The sequence below is a fragment of the Hypanus sabinus genome, chromosome 8 (genome assembly GCF_030144855.1).
Source record: "Hypanus sabinus isolate sHypSab1 chromosome 8, sHypSab1.hap1, whole genome shotgun sequence".
NCBI lineage: Eukaryota > Metazoa > Chordata > Chondrichthyes > Myliobatiformes > Dasyatidae > Hypanus > Hypanus sabinus.
Genome location: NC_082713.1, coordinates 114,446,433 through 114,459,813, shown reverse-complemented (window position 1 = coordinate 114,459,813; position 13,381 = coordinate 114,446,433). Strand labels below are relative to the sequence as shown.

At 46.1% G+C, this 13,381-nt stretch overlaps 1 protein-coding gene across 1 annotated transcript in view; it reads left to right on the top strand.

Moving 5' to 3' along the window:
- Positions 1–13,381, top strand: part of LOC132397653 (epiphycan-like) — a 248,207-nt gene that overhangs the window by 23,858 nt on the left and 210,968 nt on the right. Inside the window, 1 exon segment of the mRNA XM_059976420.1 lies at positions 6,879–7,023. Coding sequence (XP_059832403.1) covers positions 6,879–7,023 — 145 coding nt within the window.

Here is a 13,381-nt window from a genome sequence, read left to right as displayed (position 1 = left end):
ATTCACGTTTCATACCTTCAAAGTTACCCTTCTTTAAGTTCAGAACCTTTGTTTCTGAATTAACTATGTCACTCTCCATCTTAATGAAGAATTCCACCATATTATGGTCACTCTTACCCAAGGGGCCTCGCACGACAAGATTGCTAACTTACCCTTCCTCATTGCTCAATACCCAATCTAGAATGGCCTGCTCTCTAGTTGATCCCTCAACACGTTGGTTCAGAAAACCATCCCGCATACATTTCAAGAAATCCTCTTCCTCAGCACCCTTACCAATTTGGTTCACCCAATCTATGTGTAGATTGAAGTCACCCATTATAACTACTGTTCCTTTATTGCACGCATTTCTAATTTCCTGTTTAATGCCATCCCCAACCTCACTACCACTGTTAGGTGGCCTGTACACAACTCCCACCAGCGTTTTCTGCCCCTTAGTGTTATGCAGCTCTACCCATATTGATTCCACATTCTCCAGGTAATGTCCTTCCTTTCTATTGCGTTAATCTCCTCTCTAACCAGCAATGCTACCCCACCTCCTTTTCTTTACTGTCTATCCCTCCTGAATATTGAATATCCCTGGATGTTGAGCTCCCATCCCTGGAGCCATGTCTCTGTGATCCCAACTATATCATATTCATTCATAACTATCTGCACATTCAATTCATCCACCTTGTTACGAATGCTCCTCGCATTGACACACAAAGCTGTCAGGCTTGTTTTTACAACACTCTTAGCCCTTATACAATTATGTTGAAAAGTGGCTCTTTTTGTTTTTTGCCCCAGATTTGCCTGCCTGTCACTTTTACTTTTCACCTTACTACTTTTGGCTTCTACCCTCATTTTACACCCCTCTGTCTCTCTGCACTTGCTCCCATCCCCCTGCCACATTAGTTTAAAGCCTCCTGAACAGCAGTAGCAAACGCTCCCCCTAGGACATTGGTTCCAGTCCAGCCCAGGTGCAGAATGTCCTGTTTGTACTGTTCCCACCTCCCCCAGAATTGATTCCAATGCCCCAGAAATTTGAATCCCTCCCCCTTGCACCGTTTTTCAAGCCACGTATTCATCTGAAATATCCTCCTATTTCTACTCTGACTAGCATATGGCACTGGTAGTAATCCAGAGATTTTATCTTTGTGGTCCTACTTTTTAGTTTATCTCCTAACTCCCTAAATTCACCTTGTAGGACCTCATCCCATTTTTACCTATATCGTTGGTACCTATGTGTACCACAACCACTGGCTGTTCACCCTCCCATTCCAGAATGTCCTGCAGCCGCTCAGAGACATCCTTGACCCTTACACCAGGGAGGCAACCTACCATCCTGGAGTCTTGTTTGCGGCCGCAGAAACGCCTATCTATTCCCCTTACAATCGAATCCCCTATCACTATAGCTCTCCCACTTCTTTTCCTTCCCCCCCTGTGCTGCAGAGCCACCCATGGTGCAATGAACTCAGCTGCTGCTGCCTTCCCCTGATGAGACATCTCCCCCAACAGTATCCAAAACAGTATATCTGTTTAGGAGGGAGATGACCTCAGGGGACTCCTGCACTACCTGCCTACTGCTACATTGTCTAGTGGCCACCCTTTCCCTTTCTGCCTGAGTAGCCTTGACCTGCGGTGTGGCTAACTCACTGAACATGCTATTCACGACTTTCTCAGCATCGCGGATGCTCCAGTATGAATCCAATCCCAGCTCCAGACGCTCAATGCGGTCTGCCAGAAGCTGCAGTTGGACACACTTTCTGCACACATAGTCATCAGGGACACTGGAAGTATTCCTGATTTCCCACATGCTGTAGGATGAACAAACCATGGGGCCGATCTCAGCTGCCATGACCTACCCAATACTTGCCTCAACTTTTGAAACTTTCTCCTTTGAAAGGAACTTACCCAGCCTCACCTCACTTGGAGTGAAGCTCGTCCTCAGCCACTTCTCGTCGAAGCTTCTCGAGTCAAAGTCTCAAATCTCCACTCCTGCACTGGCCCACTCACTCACATGGACAATGTTGCCACCTTCTGCTTGGTTCCACCATTCACCTGCAGATTGATTGTCACTTGGGTTTGGGGCTCCAGGATAAATCATAGGAAGTTGAAGCCATATTCTTTGGCAACTAGTTTAGCCAGCCTTGTATTTCCAAGTTTGGTTAGCTGATGATGCTGGGAACGTGATTTGTAGGACAGAGATATCAAGAAAGAACTGATTGAATCAAATAACTCGAACAGAATTGCTGCAGTCCAGTTTCACCAACAGATCATAAACGCATTGAGTCCAAGGAGATACAATGGACAATCCTCTGAAGAAACTGAGAAAAATGGGCCAATGAACCTCATTCTGATGGTGACCTTCATCAGATGGTGCAGTAAGCTGTGTAGAGATGATGGGTTTGCAACTATCACTAGGTACTAAGATTCTATCTGTTCCACTGGATGGGTCTGGCCATGTTGACATAGACTGTTGCATTTAGTTGGATGTGTGCATTATTGTAACTTGTGCAGAAGAATGCCGCTGGCCACAAGACAATCACACAGTTTGTTTTATGGAATATCCTCATGGTCCTGAGGGAGAAGAAGGTGACAGATGCTGTTGGCCTGTTGATTGAATATCTCATCACCACGACTTTCAAACAAGCACTTGGGCTTTGCTTGGCTGGTGGTGAGATGCAGGGTCTCAATGTGCTGCCTTCGAGGTGGTTGCGCCATTGGGCAGGATCATCCAGAAAAGGATACAGAGGTTTTTGCCAAGGTCCAGCCTAGAACACACTGCCTGCGGAGAAGATGTGAAAGCAATTTCATCATGTTATGTTGTGATGATATTGATGCAGAGGTGAAAGAGAGGGGAAATGAAAGTGAACACCCTGAGTTGTCAGACTTGGCTGAATACGCTAAACAACGATGATGGTGGAACTGATAATTCAGATAAAACTCTGGACCATTTGCTGAGAAATACACTCAGAGGCCACTTTATTAGGTACACCAGTTCAACCTGCTCGTTTGTGCAAATATCTAATCAGCCAATGATATGGCAGCCACTCGATGCATAAAAGCATGCAGACACAGTCAGTTGTTGTTCAGACCAAACATCAGAATGGGGAAGAAATCTTGCTGTGGAATGATTGTTGATGCCGGGTGGGGTGGGTTTGAGAATCTCAGAACTGCTGATCTCCTGGGATTTTCACACACAACTGTCTCTAGATTTCACTGAGAATGGTGTGAAAATCAAAAAAAAATCTAGCAGTACTGTGGACAAATATGCCTTGTTCATGAAGCAGGTCAAAGGAGAAATGCCAGACTGGTTCAAGCTGACAGGAACGGGCAATAACTCATATAACTATGAGCTACAGCAGAGGTGTGCAGAAGAGTGTCTCTGAATGTACAACACACTGAACCTCGAAGTGGATGGGCTACAGCAGCAGAAGACCTCACCGCATTCTACTCATGTAGTGAATAAAGTGTCCTCCGAGTGTATAGAGTAGCCATGATTGGTTTTCTCTTTCAGAAAGTTGATGAATTAGCTGGGGCTGTGGTTGCTGGAGGCTTCTTCCTGCCTCGAGTTGCCAATCCCACTATTGACTGGAAATGAGTGGAGTGAGATGTGAGCAAAGCAAAGTGAGGACGGTACAGCAGCGTTCAGCGGACCAGTTAGCATAACACTATTACAGTGTCAACAGCCCGGGTTTAATTCCACCCCACCTCTGTCCAAAAGGAGTTTGTAGGTTCTCCCTATGGCCACTTGGATTCCCTCTGGGTGCTCCCGCTTCCTGAGGCCCCACATGCCACCTAGGAACAAAGGGTTCAGACAACAGCGTTCCTGCTTCCTCCCGCATTCTGAAAACATCCGGATTAGAAGGTTAATTGGTCACATGAGTGTCACAGGGTTAGTTGGGCCAGTAGGACCTGTAACCATGCTCTATCTCCAAATAAAATGAAAACTAGAGGTATTTAGACAGGCATTTGGGCCACTCGGTGGTGTCGTGCCATTAGCACTGGACTTCGAGGCAGGTAGTCCTGAGTTCAAACCCAGCCGGCTCCCAACCTGGGCAGCAGCATCTGCGTGGAGAAAAGGCCTAGCAATCTACTTCAGTATCTTGCCACAAAAACCCTCTGGACAACGACGCTATCCACAGAACGTCATGAATCAATGACAACTCAATGGCACTCAGCAATAACAGCAGACGGGATCATGAACAGGCAGTGAATGGAGGAACATGAGCAGGCAGACGGGTTTAGTTTAAGTTGGCATCTTGGTTGGCACAGATTCGTATCTTTTGTATCTGCTCCCCAAGCAGCATGAACTTTTGAGAAACCACTGCGTCCTTTTCTGGACTATCTTGCCATGTTCTAGATATCCTACATGGCTGTGTAAGATGGGACTCTGGGTTTCGCTGGCTTTTCCCAAAGACAGACACTGGTACAAACGGCAAATGCTACTGGAAAAGTATCAATTCAGTGAAAGGTGCTGTTAGGTTTGCCCAGAACTTGTTGGTCTTCCAGTTCTCGAAGCTGTCAAGAGCCAAAGTCCAGGACAACAGGATGAAGGAATTACCACGTTGCTCTGAAGACACTGAAAGGCTGATCTTATGGAGTCAGAGTCACAGAGTACTACAGCACTGCGGCAGAACCTTCAGCCCATCTAGTCCATGCCAAACTTTTATTCTGCCTTGTCCCATCTGGACCATGTTGTTCGACGTGGATCATCGGGTCAAAGGGCATGTTTCCATATGCTGTATGACTCTATGATTCATCACAATTTTGAAGTTAGAACCTGGTCACTCTTGAGAAAAATCTGGAGACAATTATTACATAACAACACAAAATATCTGTATGGATACTTGCATTCTCAGGGAATGTATGTGCAAGGAAAATGCATGCAGGAGATTAACAGTTCAACACAGACTAGATGGGCCAAAGGACCTGTTTCTGTGCTCTAGTGCTTGCTATATGTCTCTGTGTTGTCATGCTAATACATGTAAATCTTGTAATCAAATCTCACATCGTGATCAGCAAAGAGATTGCAAATACCGAATAATGTATCCCATTTAATTAGGACACATCAAGACCAGTACATTTTGGCCCAATTAAGCAGCTGCCCCAATTAACCAATGGCTAAATTAACTGGAATCTACTGTATAAATGCATTTGGTAATCACATCAATAAAGCAGCAATTTGTACAAAAAAAATAAAGCCGAACTGATACAGAATCTGTGAATCTGCTGGAGACTGGAGGAGGAGGAGAAGGAGGAGGAGGAGGGTGTGTGTGTGTGTGTGTGTGAGAGAGAGAGAGAGAGCGAGAGAGAATGTGTGTGTGAAATGAGACTTGTTTTGCCACACACACAAAATGCTGGGTGAACTCAGCATGCCAGGCAGCATCGATGGAAAAGAGTACAGTCGACGTTTCAATGTGTCTCGGCCCGAAGCATTGACTGTACCTTTTCCACAGATGCTGCCTGGTCTGCTGAGCTCCTCCAGCATTTTGAGTGTGCTGCTTGGATTTCCAGCCTCTGCAGATTTTCTCTTGTTCTTGTTTTGCCGCTGTTGCGTTGCTTTGTTTTAGTCCGTGTTGTTCTGCTGAACCCTGCAGCATTGCCTTTTTGGTGCCGGTGTGTGTGCTGACACCTGTGGGCTGCCACCAGCTCACCCTGACATTGTGCTGGCTGTTTCACTGTCTGTTTTGACGTACGTGTGACAAATAAGTGACTCTGAATTTGAACCTGAAAAAGCCTCAGAAGTTTCGGCTAGTATTTATTTCAGTATAGAAGATAAATGCTGAATTAATTGAGATATTTTAATGCTTATTTATCTTTTATTTATTGAGATACCATGTGGAGTAGGCCTTCTTGTCCTCTGAGCCATACCACCCAACAAGTTAATGCTAGCCTAATCTCGGGACAAATTAACCCACCAACCAGTAATGATAAGCGGTTGGTATAAAAGATATAAAGAAATTGTTGGACAATTTGAATGACAATATCGAGGCAGCGATTGAAACACTGTGCTTAGTTTTGGTCACCCTGGTAGGATTCTATTAAGCTGGAGTGAGTGCTGAGGAGCTTTTCGAGGATGTTGCCAGGATTCGAGGGAGAGGAGATGAGCAGGTTGAAACTTTCCTCATTGGGTGTTACTGAGCAGGGGAGATCTGACAGAGGTGTATGATCTGACGAGGGGCACAGATAGTGTGAATAGACGCAGTCTTTCTCCCAGAGTTAGGGAATCGAGAATTAGAGGGCGTTGCTTTAAGGTGAGAATGGTGAGGTTTCATCCGGAACCTGGGTGGGGCAACTTTTGGGTTGGGGGGGGCAGAAAGGAGCTAGCTACCAGAGGAGATGGTTGAGGCAGATACATTAACATCATTTCAAAGGCACTTTTAAAATACAGGAAAGGCTTAGAGCCAAACAGGGCTACCTTAGATGGAAATCTTGTTCAGCATTGACCAGTCGGGCTGAATGACATGTTACTTTCTTGAATGACTCTATGATTTGTCACAATTTTGAAATTAGTACTTGGGAATTCCAGAGAAAAATCAAGAGGCAATTTATTATACAATAATCACAAAACATCTTCAAGGAGACCTGAATCCAAAACCTTCTGCCTCAGGAACTAAACGCCCCCATTGAACCACAGCTGATGAAACAAAAAAAAACATGAAGATTAAAGTCATGACACTTTAACTACAAATGTACATTCTAAGATATGGGCTAAATATTAATATTAAAACTGTTTAGTCGTCTATTGGTAACTATTCAGTTTTCCAATACCGTTTCGAGAACCTTTGCAAGATTTAGGCTCTAGTGCCCCCCTGTGGTGGAATGTATTAAAGACGCTGAGATGGGATTGCCTTGAATGACATTCTGTAATCTAAATTTCTGCTTTTTAATCAAAGGTCAGCGTCGACAGATTGGAACCTTCTGAGAACAGTGTGCTTGACACCTACGACAGTGGCTACGAGGAGGGAGAGACTCTTCATGAAGATGTGGATTCTGGTGCTCCAAGTATTCCTGGCTTTCTGGGTCCTGACGCGAAAGAAGGTTTGTACTGACATTCTCAGTATTTTACAGATTTATAAATATAAAACTCATTTAAAAAACTTTTTCTAAATACATTATCCTTTTTGTAACTTCTTGCATTGCTATAATGTGGCATGATTTCCAAATGGCTATTTATTATCAGTCTGTTTGTCAGAAGTGACAACATAACCTTTGTCAATGTCTCATTGTAATTTTGGCTTCAGAAAGGAATGTTTTCCCTGAATCACACCGTATGTGACTTTTCAGTGTCTCTCGTCTAACCACAGCAGACAGGAACTAGCCACAAAACACTGAATTACATTAACATTTCCAGACATTGGATACACACATGACATACCTATCAGATAGAATCCAAACCCAAATTCCTGCTGCAGGTATTGATTAATGCTTGAAGATTCCTGGTTCAGAACTGGAAACACTAGAAACTGTCCCAATTATAAATATGGAGATATTTTCATAAAAATTCTCCATCGTTTTCTTTGTATAGTGTGTATTCTCTCTGTTTGGATGTCCTCATGTTGGTTACAAGGTGAGAGAAGCTGTGGAATGCCAGGGCCAAAGTAAACTCTCGTCCACAATATACAAGGATCCTGTATTAAACTAAAAGGCATGCTATAGCTGTTCTACATTAAGCAACTGTATAATCTACAAAGACCAACACAGTTCTAACTATATACACACAGCCCTGGGAACTCATTTATTCAACTCCAAGAAAAACCGTGCTGTGCCATTGAAACCTGGACAGCAGCATAACTCCAGGCTCCATAATAAAACTTCAGCCCCTCACTTCTTCACCTTTGGAGGATTTTCATTGGTCTTACCCCTTTTAGTTATTGGATAAAACTCTTTTGTAGGAAGTGCAGATTGCATAGTTCACCTGCGGTGGGATTTTCAAACTCACTGGTCTGAAAGATTATCATTCTTTATTTTCTCACAACACATACACATCTCTCTTTTTCCATTCCCCTTTCTGGTTCCCCTCTCAGCCCTTTTCTTCTTCTCACCTGCCCATCACCTCCTGCTGGTTCCCTTTCCTCCATGGTCCTCTGCCATCTCCTATCAGATTCCTTCTTCTTCAGCCCTTTCCCAACTTCTTACGTCATTCCCCCCTCCTCCACCCACCCACCTTCCCCCTCACCCAGACTCAGATAACACCTGCCAGCTTCTACTCCTCCTCCTCCTTCCCCCCTCATCTTCTTCTGGTTCCCGCCCCCTTCCTTTCCAGCCCTGATGAAGTTTCTCCGCCTGAAACATAGACTGTTTATTCCCCTCCATAGATGCTGCCTGACCTGCTGAGTTCCTCCAATAGTTTGTGCATGTTACTCAAGATTTCCAGCATTGCTTGTGTTCCCATTTAATAAGTTTGTCCTGAAACTGCAGTCATAGCCTTCAGCAAGATCTGCGATCAGCTCTGACTTCAGATAAATCTTCAGCAGTGTCTTTGCTGCTTTGCTTCTGTGGCCCAGGTTCAGAGCTATCATCATTCTCAAGCTCCGAGCCTCAGGAACACTGATGTTGATTGTGGCCACATTGGATAGCATTGCATTAGAAAGGTCACCAGAACTCCTTGTCCAAGGACAGGAAATGTGGTCTAATATTCCTTCAGCATACAAGACAGTCAACTGGCTGCATTAAAGGCTTCACCAGAGTATGAGGGGTGATTTATATGTTTGTGACCTAAGTTAGAAGGAGTCAACTTTTTAAAAAACCTAGCGCATTTATATTTCAACATAGTCCCCTCCTACATTTACACACTTAGTCCAGCAGTCGTGGAGCATACAGATCTTGGAACTCCAGAAAGTGTCCACAGCAGGGGTGATTGATAAGTTCGTAGCCTAAGGTAGAAGGAGATGAGTTATTAACTTCAAACTTTCTGCATAATCAATCAAAGAGTTGAACTGCTTGTGCATGTAACGAGAGCTGTGTAACTCGTCTCCTTCTACACTAGGCCACAAACTTATCAATCATCCAGCTGTGGACACTTTCTGGAGGTCCAAGATCTGTGTGCTCCACGACCGCTGGACTAAGTGTGCAAATGTAGGAGGGGACTATGTTGAAAAATAAATGTGCTAGGTTTTCTAAAAGTGACTCCTTCGACCTTAGGCCACAAATGTATCAATCACCCCTCGTACAGTCACTCAGGTAGAGAAGAACTGGTTTTACATAGTGTCGATACAGCTCAATTTGGGGGTGGCATGGTAGCGTAGTGGTTAGCACAACACTTTACAGTCCTGGCGACCCAGGTTCAATTCCCGTCACTGTCTGTAAGGAGTTTGTACGTTCTCCCCGTGACCATGTGGGTTTCCTCCAGGTGCTCTGGTTTCCTCCCATGGTCCAAAGACATGCCAGTTAATTGGTCATTGTAAATTGTCCCATGATTAGGCTAGGGTTAAATCAGGGAATCACTGGGTGGCACAGCCTGAAGGGCCGGAAAGGCCTATTCCTCGTTGTATCTCAATAAATAAATAAATACATACATTGCATTGAGACAAAATAGCAGAATGCAGAATAACATGTAACAGCTGCAGAGAAAGTGCAGTGCTTGGGCAATGTCACAGCAAGATAGATTGTAAAGTCAAGTGTCTATCTTATCATACAACAGGTCCACTCAATAGTCTGATGATGCTGTCCATGGGCCTGGCAGTACATGTTTTCAGGTAAACATCGTCTGCCTGAGGGGAGAGGAAGTGTGACAATAACAACCCAATTCCACCCTTCTCACACTACCTCACCATTTCCAGCCGCCCTCGCATCCCCCACCCCCACCCAAGGAAGAAACCAATGACAGTGCACAAGCATGCACTCAGTGGCAGAATTCTCCTGAGGTTGCAAGGCTGCTGATTGCATTCTGGAATGGGGTCAGTGTTTTCTCTGCTCTGCTAGTTGTGGAGTCCGTGCTGTCTGCTCTGCTACTTGTTGAGTCAGTGCTGTCTGCTCTGCTACTTGTGGAGTCTGTGCTGTCTGCTCTGCGACTTGTTGAGTCAGTGCTGTCTGCTCTGCTACTTGTTGAGTCAGTGCTGTCTGCTCTGCTAGTTGAGTCAGTGCAGTCTGCTCTGCTACTAGTTGAGTCAGTGCTGTCTGCTCTGCAAGTTGAGTCAGTGCTGTCTGCTCTGCTACGTGTTGAGTCAGTGCTGTCTGCTCTGCTACGTGTTGAGTCAGTGCTGTCTGCTCTGCTACTTGTTGAGTCTGTGCTGTCTGCTCTGCTAGTTGAGTCAGTGCTGTCTGCTCTGCTAGTTGAGTCAGTGCTGTCCGCTCTGCTACTAGTTGAGTCAGTGCTGTCTGCTCTGCTACTAGTTGAGTCAGTGCTGTCTGCTCTGCTACTTGTTGAGTCAGTGCTGTCTGCTCTGCTACTTGTTGAGTCTGTGCTGTCTGCTCTGCTAGTTGAGTCAGTGCTGTCCGCTCTGCTACTAGTTGAGTCAGTGCTGTCTGCTCTGCTACTAGTTGAGTCAGTGCTGTCTGCTCTGCTAGTTGAGTCAGTGCTGTCTGCTCTGCTACTTGTTGAGACAGTGCTGTCAGCTCTGCTATTTGTTGAGTCAGTGCTGTGTCCTCTGCTAGTGGAGTCAGTGCTGTGTCCTCTGCTAGTGGAGTCAGTGCTGTCTGCTCTGCTACTTGTTGAGTCAGTGCTGTCTGCTCTGCTACTTGTCGAGTCAGTGCTGTCTGCTCTGCTACTTGTTGAGTCAGTGCTGTGTCCTCTGCTAGTGGAGTCAGTGCTGTCTGCTCTGCTACTTGTTCAGTCAGTGCTGTCTGCTATGCTAGTTGTTGAGTCAGTGCTGTCAGCTCTGCTACTTGTTGAGTCAGTGCTGTCAGCTCTGCTAGTTGAGTCACAACTGTCTAATCTGCTACGTGTTCAGTCAGCGCTGTCTGCTCTGCTACTTGTTGAGTCAGTGCTGTCAGCTCTGCTAGTTGAGTCACAACTGTCTAATCTGCTACGTGTTCAGTCAGCGCTGTCTGCTCTGCTACTTGTTGAGTCAGTGCTGTCTGCTCTGCAAATAGTTAAGTCAGTGCAGTCTGCTCTGCTACTTGCTGAGTCAGTGCTGTCTGCTCTGCTAATAGTTGAGTCAGTGCAGTCTGCTCTGCTACTTCCTGAGTCAGTGCTGTGTCCTCTGCTAGTGGAGTCAGTGCTGTCTGCTCTGCTACTTCTTGAGTCAGTGCTGGCTGCTCTGCTAGTTGTTGAGACAGTGCTGTCTGCTCTGCTACTTGTTGAGTCAATGCAGTCTGTTCTGCTAGTTGAGTCAGTGCTGTCTGCTCTGCTACTTGTTGAGTCAATGCAGTCTGTTCTGCTAGTTGAGTCAGTGCTGTCTCCTCTGCTACTTGTTGAGTCAGCGCTGTCTGCTCTGCTACTTGAGTCTGTGCTGTCTGCTCTGCTACTTGTTGAGTCAGTGCTGTCTGCTCTGCTACTTGTTGATTCAGTGCTGTCTGCTCTGCTACTTGTCGAGTCAGTGCTGTCTGCTCTGCTACTTGTTGAGTCAGTGCTGTCTGCTCTGCTACTTGTTGATTCAGTGCTGTCTGCTCTGCTACCTGTTGAGACAGTGCTGTCTGCTCTGCTATTTGTTGAGTCAGTGCTGTGTCCTCTGCTAGTGGAGTCAGTGCTGTCTGCTCTGCTACTTGTTGAGTCAGTGCTGTCTGCTCTGCTACTTGTTGAGTCAGTGCTGTCTGCTCTGCTACTTGTTGATTCAGTGCTGTCTGCTCTGCTACTTGTTGAGACAGTGCTGTCTGCTCTGCTATTTGCTGAGTCAGTGCTGTGTCCTCTGCTAGTGGAGTCAGTGCTGTCTGCTCTGCTACTTCTTGAGTCAGTGCTGGCTGCTCTGCTAGTTGTTGAGACAGTGCTGTCTGCTCTGCTACTTGTTGAGTCAATGCAGTCTGTTCTGCTAGTTGAGTCAGTGCTGTCTCCTCTGCTAGTGGAGTCAGTGCTGTCTGCTCTGCTACTTGTTGAGTCAGTGCTGTCTGCTCTGCTACTTGTCGAGTCAGTGCTGTCTGCTCTGCTACTTGTTGAGTCAGTGCTGTGTCCTCTGCTAGTGGAGTCAGTGCTGTCTGCTCGGCTACTTGTTGAGTCAGTGCTGTCTGCTCTGCTACTTGTTGAGTCAGTACTGTCTGCTCTGCTACTAGTTGGGTCAGTGCTGGCTGCTCTGCTAGTTGAGTCAGTGCTGTCTGCTCTGCTAGTTGAGTAAGTGCTGTCTGCTCTGCTAGTTGTTGAGTCAGTGCTGTCTGCTCTGCTACTTGCTGAGTCAGTGTTTTCACTGCTACTTGTTCAGTCAGTGCTGTCTGCTCTGCTAGTTGTTGAGTCAGTGCTGTCAGCTCTGCTACTTGTTGAGTCAGTGCTGTCAGCTCTGCTAGTTGAGTCACAACTGTCTAATCTGCTACGTGTTCAGTCAGCGCTGTCTGCTCTGCTACTTGTTGAGTCAGTGCTGTCAGCTCTGCTAGTTGAGTCACAACTGTCTAATCTGCTACGTGTTCAGTCAGCGCTGTCTGCTCTGCTACTTGTTGAGTCAGTGCTGTCTGCTCTGCAAATAGTTAAGTCAGTGCAGTCTGCTCTGCTACTTGCTGAGTCAGTGCTGTCTGCTCTGCTAATAGTTGAGTCAGTGCAGTCTGCTCTGCTACTTCCTGAGTCAGTGCTGTGTCCTCTGCTAGTGGAGTCAGTGCTGTCTGCTCTGCTACTTCTTGAGTCAGTGCTGGCTGCTCTGCTAGTTGTTGAGACAGTGCTGTCTGCTCTGCTAATTGTTGAGTCAATGCAGTCAGTTCTGCTAGTTGAGTAGGTGCTGTCTCCTCTGCTACTTGTTGAGTCAGCGCTGTCTGCTCTGCTAGTTGAGTCAGTGCTGTCTGCTCTGCTAATTGTTGAATCAGTGCTGTCTGCTCTGCAAATAGTTAAGTCAGTGCAGTCTGCTCTGCCACCTGTTGAGTCAGTGCTGTCTGCTCTGCTATTTGTTGAGTCAGTGCTGTGTCCTCTGCTAGTGGAGTCAGTGCTGTCTGCTCTGCTAATACCTGAATCAGTGCTGTCTGCTCTGCGAGTTGAGTCAGTGCTGTCTGCTCTGCTACTTGTTGAGTAAGTGCTGTCTGCTCTGCTACTTGTTGAGTCAGTGCTGTCTGCTCTGCTACTTGTTGATTCAGTGCTGTCTGCTCTGCTACTTGTTGATTCAGTGCTGTCTGCTCTGCTACTTGTTGAGACAGTGCTGTCTGCTCTGCTACTTCTTGAGTCAGTGCTGTGTCCTCTGCTAGTGGAGTCAGTGCTGTCTCCTCTGCTACTAGTTGAGTCAGTGCTGTCTGCTCTGCTACTTGTTGAGTAAGTGCTGTCTGCTCTGCTACTTGTTGAGTCAGTGCTGTCTGCTCTGCTACTTGTTGATTCAGTGCTGTCTGCTCTGCT